This window comes from Pelophylax lessonae, assembly GCF_965119305.1.
Source record: "Pelophylax lessonae genome assembly, chromosome: 1".
Taxonomy (NCBI): Eukaryota; Metazoa; Chordata; class Amphibia; order Anura; family Ranidae; genus Pelophylax; species Pelophylax lessonae.
Genome location: NC_138768.1, coordinates 351,016,149 through 351,036,147, shown reverse-complemented (window position 1 = coordinate 351,036,147; position 19,999 = coordinate 351,016,149). Strand labels below are relative to the sequence as shown.

General features: G+C 43.0%; 1 protein-coding gene across 2 annotated transcripts in view; it reads left to right on the top strand.

The window, feature by feature from the left end:
* Window positions 1-10,755: 10,755 nt before the first annotated feature.
* NAA35 (N-alpha-acetyltransferase 35, NatC auxiliary subunit) overlaps window positions 10,756-19,999 on the top strand; it is a 69,352-nt gene continuing 60,108 nt past the window's right edge. The window contains exons 1-3 of one of the 2 annotated variants that reach the window (XM_082261161.1): window positions 10,756-11,032; window positions 16,264-16,398; window positions 19,852-19,885. In XM_082261161.1, coding sequence (XP_082117287.1) covers window positions 16,275-16,398; window positions 19,852-19,885 — 158 coding nt within the window. In that variant the 5' untranslated portion in view covers window positions 10,756-11,032; window positions 16,264-16,274. Of the gene's footprint in view, window positions 11,050-16,263; window positions 16,399-19,851; window positions 19,886-19,999 lie in introns of both variants that reach the window. The other variant, XM_082261162.1, reaches the window with a different exon arrangement.

Sequence of the window (19,999 nt, the reverse complement as noted above, 5' to 3'; positions counted from 1 at the left end):
AACTATAGACCCTTCATTTCTTTGTAAGTGGGCAAACTTACAAAATCTGCAGGGGATCAAATAAGTTTTCCCCACTGTATACTGAATTCTTCTACCCTCCCTTCAAAGTCTCAGAAACTGTAGAAACTCCTAACAACCTTAGACTGGAACAAATAAAATTGGTCATTTAATTATGCTTTATGTCTTCTAAAACCTTTTGTTTACCATCAGCTGTCATCCCCATTTATCCATTAGTCTTGCATATCTACTGCTCCAAATCATAATAATTTGTCCTCCTCGAGTCAAACGTTACGTTGCAGACCTTGGCATAGGTCAGGTATCAAACTTCAGTTCTTTAAAGCAGATGACAGTGTCAGGCATTCATATCAGGAATCAAACTCCGATTACAAAATCCGATCGTAGTAATTTAAAATGACAGAATCAAGTGTGTGTCTAGTTGCATGTGTCAGAGTCACAATTTGGAGTGATGTGTCACCCTGATGTCATTCATCTGAGCTAACTTTCAAAACTGTGTGTATCAGTCAGGTATTGGAGTCAGGTTTCAGCGTTAGCCCTTGTTCAAATTGGAGAGACTTGTCTTGTCATGGAATTTGACAGGTCAAATCACATGACAAGTTGCACCCGATGACCAGCAATTGCATTGTTTAAATTGGTGCGACGCCGACTTTGCGGTGCCACATCATTCATGCATCAATCTGAAAAAGTAGTTCCTACACTGGCAATTTTGGGTGTGACTTGCATAAGCATCTGTGCATGAAGCTGCACAGATGTCTTCCATGTCGCACCTGAAGTTGCACTGACATGCGGCTTTGAAATCGTACAATAACTGATGAAGTCTGACATCAGGGCAGATTGTTCTTTGATCATACTTGCATATAACACAACTAGATACAGTCAGTTGTCTAGGAGTTGGTACTATTAGTTTGTGCAATATCTGTGATAAGAGAAGGATAATGAAGAGACCATACAAAAAAAAAAAAAAAACGTAAAAAAAAAAGGGGGGTAATCAACGAAGAGGGGAAAGGGAAGAAGGTGGGGAGGGGGGATGGATATCAGTGTAGGCTTCAAAGTGTGTTAAAGAGAGAGCAAAGAGTTGTCGAGATTGATATAAGCAGAATTATTTAACCATGGTTACCACATTTGAAAAAAGTCTGGGTAAGTATTGTTTAAGATGGAGGTTGTGTTGTGTTTTTTTTTTTTTTTTTTTTTTGAACCATGGTTCCTGAAATTTTCTGTTTGACTTCTGTAAAATAAAGAGTTTCACCAGAAAAGATAAAGAAAAACTATAGTCAAAACTTTTTTCTTTTTTTCCATTTTGGATACAGCAAAGGAGGTTATAACCCCTGTCCAGATTTTTTTATTTTACCCACCATCTGTCTGGGTTCACATTAATGCAATGCCAGACATCTCACGTGATTAGCACAGTATTGCTGTGCACATCACATGCGATGTCTGTGCGATGCAAATGTAGCCATCGTGCCCCAGAGAACGGAGGTGGCACAACTGTGGGAGCTAGCATCGGGAGAAGACATCAGCGTGGGGAAGGGAGACGAACCCAGGGGATGAAGACACGTTGGAGCTACAACGGGGGACATTCTTGATTTTTAATAAAGGACCTATCAAAAACTATCTCTTGTTTTTGTTTACACTGCTTTTTTTTGGGAGGGGGGGGGTGATTGGGTAGGAGTACAATGTACCCCATGCTCATTCACATGGGGGGCTGGGATCTGGGGGCCCCCCTGTTAAAGGGGGCTTACATATTCTGATAAGCCCCCTGCCTGCAGACCCCCCCCACAACCACCGCCCAGGGTTGTCGGGAAGAGGCCCTTGTCCCCATCAACATGGGGACATGGTGCTTTTGAGTGGGGGGCGCAGAGCCCCCCCGCTCCAAAACACCCACCTCCGCATGTTGAGGGCATGTGGCCTGGTATGGTCTGGGAGGGGGGGCCCTTATTCTCCCCCCTTTCATGACCCGCTGGGCTGCATGCTTAGATAATGGGCTGGTACGGATTTTGAGGGGGGACCCCATAGTGTTTTTTATTTTTTTTTATTTTAGCGTGGGGTTTCCTTTCAAGATGCTCAGAGCACAAGTCGCATGCCACAAGTCGGATCAGTTAAGATGATGATCCGACTTCAATGCTATTCAATGGGCTGAAAATATACCAGGGTAGTGCAGGAAACTTTTTCAAAGTCGGACCAGTTAGGATGGCTATTATAGGGAACCATTGATTTATGCACCTCATGCAGCATGTGCTCTCAAAGTTGGAGCGCATACCAGTGTAAAACGGGCATAACACTGATATTAGACTTTTAACATATGCCAAAAGAATCTTATGCCTGATAGCTGACTTTAGTACTTAGTATCTAGTATCAGAATCTGGCATCAGAAAAAACACCTGGCAACTGAAACTTACACCCCATGATTGACTCTGGCATGTGATCATATACCTTACTCTATTACTTGCCTCTGACACTCAACTTATTCCTGACTGACACATGATTTTGATGTCTTTTTAGATGAAGTATTAATTTGTTTCAGGGTGAAAAATACAGACCTTTTGACAATAAAATTAAGATTTCTTTAATTGAACAAGGTGTGGGGGATGTCCAAGATTTGGATAATGAATGATCACATTTTGAAAGAAAAGCATGCAAGATTTGGTAGATGATTGATATAAGCGCCCAAGATCTGGAGGACAGGGGACAAAGTTTTGGTAAAGATTGACCAAATGTTTTCTAGTTCTCATCCATACTTTTAAAGCAGCAAACTGTACAATGCTTGTAAATACAGTTAGGTCTATATATATTTGGACACAGGCCCAATTGTAGTTTTTTCAGGTATTTACCAAAACCTATGCAAGCTATAGTTGTATAATGGATATGGGCTAAAAGTGCACACTCTCAGGTTTAATTTGAGGGTATGTATTATACATCCAAATTGGAGGAAAAGCCATCATCCCCTTTTCAAGGGACGAAATGTAATTGGACAATTGAATCAAAAGCTGTTTCATGGTCAGGTGTTAGCTACTCCTTCTTTATTTCTTCATCAATTAAGGTCTGGAGTTGATTCTAAGTGTGGTATTTGCATTTGGAATCTATTGCTGTGAACCTACATCAAAGGAGCTGTCTACGCAACTGAAACAGGCCATTGTAAGGCTTCAAAAACTAAACAAATCCATCAGAGACAGCAAGCAGCAACATTAGGAGTGGCCAAATCAACCGTTTGGTACATTCTGAGGAAAGAAGAACACACTGGTGAGCTTAGCAACATAAAAAGACCTGGACGTCCACGGAAGACAACAGTGGTGGATGATCGCAGGATCCTCCCTATGGTAAAGAAAAACCCATTCACAGCATCCAGACAAGTGAAGAACACTCTCCAGGAGGTAGGCGTATCATTGTCAAAGTCTAAAATCAAGAGAAGCCTTCATGAGAGCAAATAGAGGGTTCAATACAAGGTGCAAACCATTCATAAGCCTGAAGAATAGAAAAAACAGATTAGACTTTGCCAAAAAATGTCTGGAAAAGCATTCTTTGGACAGATGAAACTAAGATGAATCTGTACCAGAATGACGGGAAAAAAAGTGTGGGGAAGGCTTGGAATAGCTCATGAGCACACAACGTCATCTGTAAAACATGGTGGAGGCAGTGTAATAGCATGGGCATGCATGGCTTCCAGTGTCACTTGGTCATTGGTGTTAATTGATGATGTGACAGAAGCAGCCAGATGAATTCTGCAGTTTTTAGAGATATACCTGTATCAGCTCAGATTCAGCCAAATGCAGCAAAGTTGATTGGATGGCTCTTCACAGTACAGATGGACAATGATACAAAACACACTGCAAAAGCAACCCAGGAACTTTTGAAGGAAAAGTGGAATTTTCTGCAATAGCCAAGTCAATTACCTGATCTCAAACCAATTTGAGCATGCATTTAACTTAAGGCAAAACTAAAGGCAGAAAGACCCACAAACCAAGAACTGAAGACAGCTGCAGTTAGAGCCTGGCAAAGCATCAGAAAGGAGAAAACCCAGTCTTTGGTAATGTCCATGGTTTCCAGACTACTTCAGGAAGTCATTGCCAGGAAAGGATTCTCAACAAAATATTAAAAATTAACATTTTATTTATGATTTTATATTTACTTGTCCAATTACTTTTGAGCCCCTGAAAATGGGGGGGGGGGGGGGACTGTGTATAAAAAAAAATTGGTTGCAATTCCTTAAATTTATACTTGATATTTATATTCAACCCCTTGAATTAAAGCTGAAAGTCTGCCCTTCAAATTAATTTGGATTGTTTCATTTTAATTTTATTCTGGGGTCATACAGAGCCAAACGAATGAAAATTGTGCCTGGGTCCAAATATTTATGGCCCTAACTATATGTGCAATAACAGTTTCCATCCATTAGGTGGCAGCGAAATTTAACAAAAATGCTTACAACAGTAGAATCACAGAATTATATACAATCTCTTTCCAGCTTTGCTATACCAACCACTGAATAATTCACTGACTTAACCAAACAACCCATTCCAATTAGTCAGGTACACCTTTGCATGTGGTTGTTGGTGACTCACTGTCACACTACGTTAGCACAGGTACATTAACGTGCTTTGTGTTAAAGTGATTATAAAAGATTTTTTTACCTTTTAAAGAGGTTGTAAACTCGCATTTTTATTTATTTTTTTTTCACCCTGCAAGAGAAAGACATAATGAGCTAGTATGCATCGCATACTAGCTCATTATGCAATACTTACCTTAGAATGAGCCCCCGCCGTGCCGCTCACTCACCTCTATTACGGGCGACATGTCCAGTCGCCCGTTTTCCGGGATCGCGGCATCCGGCCATCTGATTGGCCGGAGCCGCGGTGACGTCACACGCGCGCGAGAGCCGACAGTCACGAGCGGCCGTTCCTTCAGAGCGCATGCGCCAGTGACGTCACTGGCTGCATGTAAGGTAAATATCTCCTAAACGGTACATGTTTAGGAGATATTTACAGTACCTATAGGTAAGCCTTATCATAGGCTTACCTATAGGTAAAAGTTGTAGAGGAGGGTTTACTTCCTCTTTAAAGTAGAACTATAGGCAAAACTTTTGTTTTCATTTTGGATATGTGAACTATGTTGTAGTCCTGTGCCCAGCGCTCTGTGTACTATGTAGTCCTGTGCCCAGCGCTCTGCATACTATGTAGTTCTGTGCCCAGCGCTCTGTGTACCATGTAGTTCTGTGCCCAGCGCTCTGTGTACCATGTAGTCCTGTGCCCAGCGCTCTGTGTACCATGTAGTCCTGTGCCCAGCGCTCTGTGTACCATGTAGTCCTGTGCCCAGCGCCCTGTGTAGTATGTAGCCCTGTGCCCAGCGCCCTGTGTAGTATGTAGTCCTCTGCCCAGCGCCCTGTGTAGTATGTAGTCCTGTGCCCAGCGCCCTGTGTAGTATGTAGTCCTGTGCCCAGCGCCCTGTGTAGTATGTAGTCCTGTGCCCAGCGCCCTGTGTAGTATGTAGTCCTGTGCCCAGCGCTCTGTGTAGTATGGAGTCCTGTGCCCAGGGCTCTGTGTATTATGCAGTCCTGTGCCCAGCGCTCTGTGTACTATGTAGTCCTGTGCCCAGTGCTCTGTGTATTATGCAGTCCTGTGCCCAGTGCTCTGTGTATTATGCAGTCCTGTGCCCAGTGCTCTGTGTATTATGCAGTCCTGTGCCCAGCGCTCTGTGTACTATGCAGTCCTGTGCCCAGCGCTCTGTGTACTATGCAGTCCTGTGCCCAGTGCTCTGTGTACTATGTAGTCCTGTGCCCAGTGCGTGTACGATGTAGTCCTGTGCCCAGCGCTCTGTGTATTATGCAGTCCTGTGCCATTTGTCAATACTAAAAAAAAAAGTACCTAGACATTTACAGTCAACTTATGATTATTTTAAAATAATGTTGTTGTATGATAGCAATGTTTGGTTTTCACTCAGCTATGATAAGAATTTCTGTTCAATGAACAATCGTTTTGTATGTGCAGGTGCCATCCTGCATGCAATTGTTGCATGATAAATTGTGACAAACAGTATAGTTGAAAGCGTGTTGCTCAAAAAAGGAGCAGGAGCTTCAAGCGACAAGCTTTGCATGATGCGGTTTGCCTCGACTGCAGAGTGATTTGGCAGCAGAGCCACACCCGCGTTTAGATGCCACTGAAAATGAATGGCAGCTGAACAAGCCTGGTGCGAAATGTCAGTTTTGCAGAGTGTTTTGGGATCGCTGGCAGAATTGCAGCAATTCTACCTACATTTGCAAATGCCCAGGTGTGAACGGGGTCAAAACTGGTAGCCTGTAAAAGCTTTTAAAGTGTCGCTTATGAACAATTTTAGGTACTGTCGTTTGTCGCCATTTCGTAGGCGTGCACAATTTTCAGTCTTGACATGTTTGGTATCTCTTTATACAATCGAACATTATCTTTTATATTTTGTCAAAAGAATTAGATATTATGTTGTTTGTGTGCACCAAAGTTAAAGTGTATTTTTTCCTAAAAGTTTGTTTTTGAAAAACAGCTGTGCAAATTTGTGACCTAAAGAATTGCAACAATCCCCATTTTATTCTCCAAGGCCTCTGCTTTCAGAAAATATAGATGGTTTGTTTGGGGGTTCTAAGTATTTTCTTTAGCAAAGAAAACTTCTGAATTTTAACATGTATGGGTAGGCAAGTGGTTAAACCCAAGAAAGAGAAGCAGTTTTTTATAAACTTTATAGCGTGTCTACTTTGTTATTAAAGCAGAGCTCCACCCAAAAGGACAAGTTCTGCTTTAGGTGATCCAAGCTGAAGCTCTCCTCTCCCCCCCAGTCTTCTAGAACATGTCACAGGTCCCAGAAGACTGCGGGGCTATTCACAAAGCGGGGTGCATTTTTGCCACCAGTGCACCACTTCTGCTGGGATTAGTCACAGCAGAAGCCGATGAGTGGGTGCAGGCCGATGAATGTCCGCCAGCAGCGGCTGATCTGTGAGGAAAGACACAGGACGGAGCTCTGCATATGTAAACAATGCAGAGCTCTGTCCTGTCAGGAGGGATGTGGTGGATTTTGTTTTCCTGCAAAGCAGGGAATAAAATCCAGCACATCCCTTAATAAAAACACCACACTGTGTACATCTAATCACTTTGTTAGGCGCACAGTTAGCCCTTTGATCGCCCTAGTTGTTTAACCCCTTCCCAGCCAGTGTCATTAGTACAGTGACAGCGCATATTTTTGGCACTGATCTCTGTATTAAGCCCCGTACACACGCACAGATTGTTGGCCGACCGATCGACCGACTTTTGTCCAGTGTTGTTGTGTTGGTTGAAATGTGCTCTAGACTTGCACTGGACTTTTGTTGGCCAACAAAAACCAACTTCAGAAGTGATGTCATGTTCTGGTTGACTTTCCGTGTGTTTTTCTTCTCTGAGCATGCCCAGTCTTGCTCATCTGATCTTTGTCTGCCGAAATCTGTACTGACCGAGGAACAATCGGCCGTTCTGTTGTTGGCCAACAAAAATTTTATAGCATGCACACCAGATTTTTTTCGGCCGAAAATTCGCAGTTGGTTGTCGGAAGCATCATACTAACAAGCCGACAATCGGCCGATCGGACAATGGCCAACAATTTACGGCCAACAATCTGTGCGTGTGTACGGGGCTTTAGTGTCACTCGTTCCCACAAAGTGTCAAAAGTGTTAGTTGGTGTCAGAATGTCTGCCGCAATATTGCAGTCCCACTATAACTCGCTGATCGCCGCCATTACTAGTATATAAAAAAAAAAAAAAGAAAATTCCAGCATATATACCTTAGTTTGTAGATGCAATAACTTTTGTGAAAACCAATTAATATACGCTTATTGGGATTTGTTTTTACCAGAAATATATGTAACAGAATACATATTGGCCTAAACTTATGAAGAAATTTGATTTTAAAATATTTTTGTATTGGATATGTTTTATAGCAGAAAGTAAAAAATATATATTTTTTTTTTGTGTGCAAAATGGTCAATCCCTTTTAATTATAGTGCAAAAAATAAAAAACGAAGCGGTGATCAAATACCACCAAAAGAAAGCTTTATTTGTGGGGAAAAAAAAATGATGATGGTAATTTCATTTGTGTACAGCATTGCATGAACCGCGCAATTGTCAGATAAAATAACGCTGTGGTGTAGAGCAAAAAATGGCCTGGTCATGATGGGGGGAAAATTTTTCAAAGGTCAAGTGGTTAAAGGCCCTTTTTGGTTTTTCTTCCTTTTTTTTTTTTTTTTCCGTACAAAAAGCAGAAGAAAAATGCATGACCATTAAATTCAATGGAACACTTCACTCCAGTCAGTTGCGGGTCATTCACATTTTTAACCACTTGCCTACTGGGCACTTTCACCCCCTTCCGGCTCAGGCCAATTCTCAGCTTTAAGCGCTGTCGCACTTTGAATGACAATTGCACAGTCATGCAACACTGTACCTAAATGAAATTTTTATCATTTTTCTCAAACAAATTGATCTTTCTTTTGGTGTTATTTAAACACTGCTGGGGTTTTATTTTTTGCTGAACAAAAAAAAAAAGACCTAATATTTTGGAAAAAAAGAATGTTTTTATAGTTTGTAAACAAATTTTGCAAACAGGTCATTTTTCTCCTTCATTGATGTGTGCTGATGAGGCGGTACTGACAGGCCCTGATAGGCTGCACTGAAGGGCACTGGTAGGTGGCACTGATGGGCAATGATAGGCACTGGTAGGTGACACTTATGGGGAGCATTCATGATGGGGGCACTCACTGGCACTGATAAGTGGCTCTGGTAGGTGGCACTTATGCCCATCTCCTCTTCGGGACCGATTTCCCTCTGACAGTAGCAGCGATCGGCTTTTTTTTCTCCTCACACTGACAGCGTGAGGAAAAAAAAAAAGCTGATCGCTGGCTGCTGTTTACATCACATGATCAGCTGTCATTGACTGATAGCTGATCACGTGGTAAGGGACCAGGATTGGCCCCTTGCTCTGATCTGTGATCAGGGAAGTCTCAGCGACTCGCTGATTACTGAGCGAGCCGTGCGCATTCTGCAGTGCGCAGGCAGCTCATGCATGGGAGGACATACATGGACGCCCTCCCGGCAATAAGGGTCTGCGCCAGAGGCGTAACTAGAACCTTCAGGGCCCCGATGCAAGAAACCATGAAGGGCCCCCCAGACCCCTGGCCGGGGCCCTTCCCTTCAAACCCGGGGCTCTTCCCACTAATCCTGGGGCTCTTTAATCTCATTGCATGGCCTTTTATTATGGTCCCGCATCAGGATCCTTTCACAAGTTCTGCAGTGGGCCCCCTTCCTGCAATCTTGGGGCCTCCCCACAGTGGTGAAATGCCAGGGCCCGGTCGCAAGTGTGACCTTTGAGATCCTAGAAGTTCACCCACTGGTTTGCTACCGGGCCCCCTGGAGCATGGGGCCCGGTAGCGATTGCAACCCCTGCAACCCCTGTAGTTACGCCCCTGGTCTGCGCTGTAGCCGTCTTTCGGCTATAGCACGGACTGGAGGAGGTTAAAATCCTACATACTGCATTTTTGATGCATGTCTGGTGTGGTTTAGAGCTGGTTCACACATATACGATGTCAGACACCACATGTGATTTGCACCGCTCTGCAAATCGCATGCAATGCCTGTATGATGGGAATCTAGCCATACAGATTGTACGGCTGAATTTGCATCACATTCGGACCAAAGTCATGAGGGACCCTTTTTTTTTTGGCCCGCACCAGAATCGGATCACATGAGTGTTCACACCTATGCCATCCGATTCATGTCCGAACTGACAGTTCGCACTGCGATATGCCAACTAATCTGGGGGTGTCATTAACTTTGTATTGACACTCCCAGCAGTTCGCATATGGCAGTGTGAACTGCCTGCGCTGGGAATGCGATGCGGAAATTAGATTTGCAGGGTTCCCCCAACGCACCAATGTGAACCGGCCGGGACTTCAAGTCCCGGTTCACACTTCTGTGATGCAGGAACCCTGCGAATCTAATTTCCGCATCGCATTCCCATCGCAGGCAGTTCACACTGCCATATGCAAATCGCTGGGGGTGTCAATTCAAAGTTAACGACACCCCCAGATCAGTTCACATATTGCAGTGCGAACTGACATTCGGACATGAATCAGATCGCATAAGTGTGATTCTGGTGCGGACTCAAAAAGGGGTCCTGCGCGTGTTTGTGCCATACGATCTGTATGGCTGAATTCGCATTGCACAGACATCGCATGTGATTTTCAGAACAGTGCGCTCCGAATCACATGGGATGTTTGTCATCACACTAATGTGAACCGAGCCTAAAAAATGTACCAAAAACGCACCTTCCCATTGAAATGAATAGAAAACACATTGAAAACGTCACATGTCCTTTTTTTTTTTTTTCACAGGCAGGACGATGGCAGGCAACCACAAAACTCAACCGAGGGGGGGCAAAACCTATGTGATTTTTCGACGGCCCAGTATGACCGCACCAGCAGGTATGTTGTTATGGCATGGTGGGTGTTAATAGGGTGATAATCCCTTTTCTACAGCAACCAAGAAAGTGTCACCAGGTATATAAATCCCATGTATGGCTAGTCATAAGAAGTGGGTGACAACCCTTCATTCCATGCTCCGTCCAAGCTGTCACATAACCCAGCAGCATGCGGTAGCCGCGCCCACCTATGCTGACAGCCAATGACATTCACCGTATGCAATGGGTGTGCCTACAGCAGATGCTGCTCCTCCAGCTGTTCGCCCATCTGACCCTGCGACGTCATTGACAGGGCTGACCCAACCATTTTACACATGACACACCAAGGGATCGCGAGAAGAGGAAACCTCGCGATGGCTGGCATACAGTCAGCGTGCACCCCTTGCTAACCAGCAATATTTATTTCCTGCATGTCGCCAATTAGGCCGAAATCGTCGCCATTGACTTCGGTGTAGGACTGTATGCCTGTATTGATCTCTGCACATGAGTGACAGGGGTCGCTGCTCACCCACGTGACGTCATCACGCTGCTCCTGGCGTAACGTAAAGGCAGAGTGCTTGGTAAGCCGGTGAAGGAGGTGAGGGGGGAATGTGGCTGATAGAGGGGATGTGGGGCTATAGCAGGGGGGTGTAGTATTGCATGTTATTATACAAGGAAAGGGGGAGCAGGGTTCATTTATGTCACTAGAAAGGACACAGCTATTGCTTCTTCTACTATGCCTTGTGGTGTCACTGTCACCCACCTTCCTTGTCATAGGACACAAAAGGTTCCATGCACGCTGGACACATTTATAGTAACCTAAGACACTGTATATTCTGAGGGATTTACCAAAACTGGAGCAGCTCTGCATGGCAACCAATCAGCTGCTGTCTTTCATTGTCACAGCCTAAAGAAACAAGCTGAAGATATCAGCTGATTGGTTGCCATGTACAGCAGCTTCAGACTCTGTCTGCTCCAGCTTTGATAAATTCTGCTTTAGGCTGAGTTAACACAGGTCCTATTCTATGCACGATGGACACATTTATAATAACATAAGGCACTGTATATGGATTCACCGAAACTGGAGCGTCGGTGCATGGTAACCAATCAGCTGCTGTCTTTCATTGTCACAGCCTAAAGAAACAAATTGAAGATAGCAGCTGATTGGTTGCCATGTACAGCAGCTTCAGACTCTGTCTGCTCCAGCTTTGATAAATTCTGCTTTAGGCTGAGTTAACACAGGTCCTATTCTATGCACGCTGGACACATTTATAATAACATAAGTCACTGTATATGGATTCACTGAAACTGGAGCATCTGTGTATGGCAACCAATCAGCTGCTGTCTTTCATTTTCAAAGCTTAAAGTGGAGTTCCACCCTAAATTTATACTTACCTCCATCTTCTTGCTCCGGGTCACCTGAAAAACAAATGGATTATCGCAATTTTTTTTTTTTTACTTACCTTGTAGAGAAAATATACTTACCTTACTTCCTTCTTCCTCCCCTCGGCGGCCACGGCGAGTCGTCACTTCCTGGCTTTTGCAATGATTCCTGGGAGCTGAACGTCGTCGCTCCCAGGAATCAATGCGCCTGCACCGTCCCCCGACGTCACTTCCGGTGCAGGCGCGTCATTCCCTTCTAAACAGCTTCTGGGCATGCCCAGAAGCTGTGGAGGGATGACGCGCGCGCACCGGAAGTGACGGCAGGGCCGGTGCAGTGCATCGTGGGACCGAAGAAGAAGGAAGAGGACGCCGAAGAGGATCGCGCTGGCTTCAAGCTGCCCACACCTGAGATGGCAGCGCTGGAGAATACTTTTTCAAGGTAAGTATTTCTCCTAAAAGGTAAGTGCAACCTGGGACAGATCAGAGGCTAGCCATTGTGGAATGCACTAGCCCTGACTGTCCCGGGGGTATTTTTATTAAAAAAAAGTATCCCCTGGGTGGAACTCCGCTTTAAAGAAACCAGCTGAAGATAACAGCTGATTGGTTGCCATGTACAAGAAGCTCCAGCTTTTATAAATTCTGCTTTGGGCTGAGTTCACACATGTCCTATTCTTCACACGCTGGACACATTTATAATAACATAAGGCACTGTATATGTTGTTTTTTTTTTTAAGAAACTGGAGCAGCTGTACATGGAAACCAATCAGCTGCCTTCTTTTATTTTCACAGCCTAAAGAAACATACTAAAGATAGGAGCAGCTGATTGGTTGCCATGTACAGCGGCTCCAGATTCTGTTTGCTCCAGCTTTGATCAATTCTGCTTTAGGCTGGGTTCACACATGTCCTATTCTACACACACTGGACTTATTTCTAATAACATAAGGCACTGTATATTGCCAAAACTGGAGCAGTTGTGCATTGCAACCAATCAGCTGCTGTCTTTTATTTTCACAGGCTAAAGTGGTTGCCATGTAGAGCAGCTCCAGGTTCTGTCTGCTCCAGCTTTTATACATTCTGCTTTAGGCTGGCTTAACATAGCTCCAGCTGCGGTTTGCAGTCCATGGGTTTGGTGCGTTTATGTTCACCGGTTCAGGTGCGATTTTAAGTTGCACATTTTTCCCTGAATTCACACCTGAACCAAACCCAAAAACACACAGGACCCTTTTTTCAAGCCACACCGCGACCACCCCGGACATAGGTGAACCGACTTAGTTGAAAGCCATTCACATGTTATGCGAATTGCATGCAGTTAAAAATGCATCAAATTTGCATATATGTGAACCCAGCCTTACAGTGATTGGAGAATCGGGGGTTGTCATTTAAACACTGGACTGAGAATTAGTGATCAAGGTGCTTCAGAGCTCTTTCACACCGGAGATAAACGCAAGGAAACATAGAAAATAGTTTTCTATGCATCCTGCTCTCACTATAATGCTGCAGGTTGGTCGCTGTGTGTGAAAATACAGCAGTTTTATACAGTGCTGCTGACCTCACTGTATGTCACAAAATGCTGTGATGCATAGATTTGAATGAAGTGTCCTTTTGGGACACTTCAGTAAAGTAAAGAAGAAGAAAAAAAAAAGTAAACCATGTGATGTGTTGTAATCATGCGTTACACCACTCCTACAAAATGTACACTAGCCCCTTTTAGCATGCAGGCTTGTGTGAACGAGCTGTGCATTTTTTTTTGTATGCAGTTCAGCTTACACTGCAGTATGTTCTAACATGCTATGGTGTTTCACACTGAGGCAACACGACTCCTTACTACTTCGGGGGCGACTTGTGCATTACATTGCACCACGACTTCGGAGCGACTTGCAGGGACTTCACATTATGGAAGTCTATGCAAGTCGCTCCGAGGTCGCCCCCAAATAGTACAGGACCCTTTTTCTAAGTCGGAGCGACTTGTGTCGCTCCTATTAGAACGGGTCCTGTAGCGGTCAATGGACCGCCAGGGAGCGCGACTTGTCAGGCTGAAAAGTCGCCTGACAAGTCGCGCTAGTGTGAACCGGCTCTTAGACTTGAATGAATTGATATTTTGTGACACTTGTATCAAGTTAAAATTAAACAGTACAATGTGTTGTAACAACGCATCTCACCATCCCTGTAAAATGGACACCAGTGTGCACTGTTCTAGTCTGCAGGCTGACAATGAGCCCTTCAAGCCAAATTTAAAGCAGAGTTCAGTCTCCTAGCCACAATCATTCTAATGACACCATTGATATTGTTATTCACCATAACTGCAATAGATATTGCTAGCCATGTGCACGTTAGAATTACCTACTAGATGATAATTTCTGTTTTGTCCCTCAAATGCGGTTGAGGCCATGGAGCTGAAGCTGACCGGGCTTAATTTCCTTGATTTGGCTACCCAGCACGCACCTCCCAATATTGCGCCTGCGCAGTAGTGACACTGTGGGGCATGCTTTGTTCCAGTCAGGAAATCTCGGGATCGTACCTACATTTGATGCCCAAAGACTTCTGGGATCAATGACTTGGATATCCCAGGAGTCAACGGGCCAGGCTGATGACATAGTTGCCTAGGCGGCCCCGACGGGAAGTTGTAGGGAAGACTGAGAAAAAGGTACTTTCTTAAGAAATTGCACCATATAAGCAGCCAAACATTACATCACTATGGGTGCACGTTACAATGTGGCACTGAGTGTAAAGTTTTAGAGCCGGTTCACACTGAGGCGATCCGACTTCGAGGGGCGACCTGTGAAGTCGCGATGCACAGCGTGCACCGCAACTTCGGTGCGACTTGCAGGGACTTCACATAATGGAAGTCTATGCAAGTCGCTCCAAGGTCGCCCCAAAGTTGTACAGGACCCTTTTTCTAAGTCGTTCTATTAGAACGGGTCCTGTACTACTCAATGGCGAGCGACCGACCGCGACTTGTCAGGCTGACAAGTCGCACTAGTCTGAATGGGGTCTAAAAGTGATTCTAAAGGTTGGAATTTAAAAACAAAAAAGCATGGTATACTTGCCTTCCCTGTGTAATGGTTTTGCATGGAGCAGCCTCGATCATCTTTATTTTGGGCCCCTCCTCCCTGCCGAGTGACCCCCAGTAGCAAACCTCTGGACATTGTTTATTCACACCCACAGTGCGGCTCAGCCCCGCCTCTGCTCTCTCCTTTTTGGCTAACTGACTGTGATTAACAGCAGCAGGAGCCAATGGCTCCCAATGGTGTGTGAGCCAATGAGGATAGAGTGACGTGGGAAAACCACTGCCCTCATGCACATCAAAATGCACAAAGAAATAAGTAGGCTGTTATTGCTGATCTCTACTGAAAGGCTAGATTCCTAGCTGCAGTACAAGCAGGCAACAAAAGAAGTCTGAACATCAAAGCTATATACTTCTAAAAACTCACCACACCTCTTATTAATCACCTTGAACTGTCTATTTTCCAAAAAGGGGTTATTTGTACTGTCCTGGTATTTTAGGGCCTCAAGAAATGAGATAGGCAGTCTACATCAGGACTGATCAATTTTCAACGTGTCTTGTATTGAGGTGGTTAAGGTAGTAGGATCAGCATGACAGCTAGGGATTTAGTGTTTAAAGATGGAATGGTCAGCACCATCAGTCTCTATTTCTCATGACAGATTTCTGGTGATATTTACTTAGCAATTCCTTTCCGTATGCTTTTTATGCTACTATCAGTAGTTTCCAGGAGAACACAGTTAGTTTGTTGCTTGTGAGTATTTGTTCACACTATAATGTATGCAGGTCAAACCTGTACGTTTTAAATGGGTCTCTAACACACTTGAAAGCATATAAAAATTACACTTTTACTATTGGCAGCACAGCGCACCGTAGTGCAGAAAGCACTCACATCTGTGTGTTTTGGTGTACTATAGCACAAGTTCTTCTTTTTTTTTTTTTTTTAATACTAGAATGAATAGCAATGCATAATTACAGCATTGGTATGCATTGTTGGTTTTAATGTGAATTATCACATACACTATGGTGTGATTAAACTCTTAGGAAACGTGAGAAAAAAAAAAAACGTATACATTTTTCTACACTGTCCAAGGTCACGTTTCATATAATATCTGCAAGAAATTGTCTAAAGGAAGAACTGCCAGGGAATTTAAAATTTTCCTTTTAATTTATTCATTTGAACAAAACATTAAATATAAAAATCAGATGCATATACAAACAACTTCACTTCTAGCAATATGTTGTCACATGTTAGTTGTTTTCCTATGAGACTTGCTTGTTTTTTTTGTTTTGTTTGTTTTTCAGGGAAAAAAAGACTATGCTTATAGGTCTGTTTGCAATGTGTCATTTTGTTTTTATTATAAAATGTCATCTTGATCTGTCCTAAAAATGGGCAGAGACTAAAACACCTTTTATGTGTTCTACTAGTGACTAGTACCATGGTAATGAAGGCTTCCATGGAAGATGATGACTCAGGATGGGAACTTTCCATGCAGGACAAGATGGGGAAGAGCAATGCCAACTGGATAGACATCACTCAGGAATTCAGAGATGCTTGTAGTGGTAAATGTAGTACTGTGTGTGTGTGTGTATATGTATGTATGTATATATATATATATATATTAGTGATCGATCGATTATCCTTTTTTTTATTGCCGATACCGATATTTTGGTCATCGCATATTGGTATCGGCCAATATTGGCTGATATTTTCGTACATTAAAAAATGTTTTTTTTTTTTTTAAATGTATTTATTCTTTTTGACAGGTACTCTTATAGTATAGTAATATACCCAAACCCCTCCTCTGCACTTAAAAGCATTCAAAACACCCAAGTTTGGCTGTTTTGAATGCTGTAATTTTTTTGAATTTGGGGCCGAGTACCCGAGTTTTTACATGGAAACCCGATCAGAGCCGAATGCTGCTTTGATCGTGTCTTCTCTTCGGCGGCTGTGCAGGCTGGTTGCCCAGTACAAGCACTTTCCCAAAATATCAGTAACCTCGGTGGCCCATTCCGATATATCAGGGAAAGTGCATATTGGCTGCCGATAATCGGTCGATCCCTAATAAATAAATAAATAAATTATATATATATATATATATATATATATATATATATATATATATATATATATATATATATATATATATATATATATATATATATAGATAACATTTTAAAATAAAAGTTGCCTAAAACCAGAAACCCAACAATATGTATACTGTTTCCAGTTTCTACATCTCGCTATGTTTTCGGCCATTAGCTGCATATTCTTTCTGCTATGTATGCAGCAATGACAGCAGCTTCTGAAACGCACTGTGATACTTGCTACCAAGTGGCAGCTTAGCCCTTTACACATATTATGCAGGTCTGAGGTGTTATTTAGACAGCCTGCAGTGTGCCTTTGTCAGGTTACCAAATTGGAGGAGATCTGTGAATGGCACATCACTGCTCTCCTTTACACACAGAAACTGCAAATGACCAGCACTAAGCACTTCCAGGTTCTGCACTTTAGTGTGTGCCGGTGCCCTGAATCAGCCCTATTACAGATAAGGAATACTATCTCTGATCGGTATCTGCAGGATACAGAAGAGGCATCAGGGTTCTAACAGACCTTTCATGCCTACAGTGAAAAAATGTAGTCCCGTGACAGGTCTCTCTTCCAATCACAGACTGTTTGCAATGTCATGGAGAAAACATTCCAGTGGACATCACAGGCTGCACACATGACCTTCATTTTTCCTTCACCAAGTGCTGCACTGGCTCTAAGCATTGTATGAAATGTATCTAGCTTCAGCTACATCTAGTACACAGTACTGGGTTCTGGCAAAATAGTCAGTCGGTCTGAGCAGTGCTCAGCTGTTCAGGGGCAACTTTGTATTTTGTGAATAAACACAAAGTCTTCACAGAATACAAAGCTTACTCAAAACAGCTGAGCTGAGCTGACTCTTTGTTTCAGGTGTGAGATATAAAGTGTCTGTCTCGTGGCTGGAACTCTGCACTGTGTAGTGTGTACTATATGTAGCAGAAGCTAGATAAAGTTTATACAGCACTTGGAGCCAGTGTACCACTTAGTAAAGGAAATAGTTTGTTTGGACTAGCTTGGTCAAAACAAACTATTTATACTCGGTTCACACTGGGGCGACATGACTCCTTACTACTTCGGGGGGCGACTTGTGCATTCCCATGCACCACGACTTCGGAGCGACTTGCAGGGACTTCACATAATGGAAGTCTATGCAAGTCGCTCCGAGGTCGCCCCGAAGTAGTACAGGACCCTTTTTCTAAGTCGGAGCAACTTGTGTCGCTCCTATTAGAACGGGTCCTGTAGCAGTCAATGGACCGCGAGGGAGCGCGACTTGTCAGGCTGACAAGTCGCGCTAGTGTGAATCGGGTCTTAAAGTGACAGGAAACACAGAAATCAGCCTTAATTTTCCAGGGCCTCTGTTTGAAAAAAAAAATAAATAAAAAAAAATAATAATAATGTTTGGGGGGGGGGGGGTGTTCTAAGTAATTTTCTAGCAAAATTGCTGATTTTGTCATGTACAGTGGGTAAAGAAAAGATTTACCCCCTTTAAAATAAACACATTTTGTTGCTTTGCAGCCTGAAACGAAGACACAGTTTGTTTTATTGAGCTGTATTTACTAGTGTAACTTATAACATCCAAGTAAAACATATAACACCAACATGTCGGGAAAAAATTTTGAAAGCAGAATTGCTAAGTTGGAAAAAGAATCCCCCCCTTTATGTCAGTATTTTGTTGAACCAAATTTTGCTTTAATGTGTCTCTACTAACTTTGCACATCTAGACTTTGCAATATTTGCTCACTCTTCTTTGCAGAACTGCTCATGTTCAGTTAAATTTCATGGTGACCGTTTTGTGGACTGCAGTCTTCAAGTCATTTCACTGATTTCCAATGGGGTTTAAGTCTGGGCTTTTAGTAGGCCATGCAAGGACATTCACCACCTTCTCCTTCAACCATTTTGTGGTTATTTTATTTTTCTGTGTGCTTTGGGTCATTGTCATGTTGGAAGGTATACCTTTACCCTTTTGACGACTTTCTGGCAGAGGGCAACAGATTTTCCTCAAGAATATGATAGTATTTTGTCCCATCCATTTTTCTTCTATCTTGACAAGTGCTCCAATCCCTGCTACAGAGAAACACCCCGATAACAGGATATTACCACCTCTATGCTTTACTGTAGGAATGGTGTTATTTAGATGGGGAGCTGTATTGGATTTCCACCAGACGTACCATTTGGTGTTGAGGCCAAATAATTAAATTTTATTCTCATCTGACCATAACCCTTTTTTCCATGTGTCGTCAGAATCCTCAAAGGGTGTTATAATGTGGTCAGATGAGACTAAAATATAATATTTGGCCTCAACACCAAACGGTATGTCTGGCGGAAATCCAATACAGCTCACCACCCAGATATAATCTCCTATTCTCAAGTGAGAATACATTCAATTCCTCCAATCTATCCTCATAGCTGAGCTCCTCCATGCCTCATCAGTTTGGTTGCCCTTCTTTTCACTTTCTTCCGTTCCCCGATATCCCTTTTGTGAACTGTTGCCAAAAACTGAACTGCATATTCCAGATGAGGTCTTAGTAATTTGTACAGAGGCAAAATGATATATTTCTCTCTGGAGTCTATACCTCTCAATACAAGACAAGACTTTGCTCGCTTTGGAAACCGCATTTTGATCCTTTTTCCAACTCAGTGATTCTGATTTTTTTTTTTTTTTTTTTTTTCTGACATGTTGGTGTTGCACTAGTAAATACAGCCGGATAAAACAAAAACTGTCTCTGTCTTCATTTCAGGCTGCAAAGCAACAAAATGCAATTCTTTCCTATACCCGCTGTATGTGAAAAGGGTCTGAATTGGCCTGGGGGGGTCAAATGGTTTAGTTATATCTCTTAATGTAATTGTTATATATGTACAGTACAGATCTAATGGTATTGGAGGAAATATACAAAGTAAACTGAAAAAGATGTTCCTTTTATTTACAGAATTGAAACTGGGAGAACTCCTTCATGACAAACTGTAAGTATGGGTACCCCATAACTTCCACAGGCACGAAAACCTAACACTGTGTCTGAATTGCCTTTAGTTATAATTTAAAGGATAAGTTCACCTTTGTACAAAAAATAATAAATG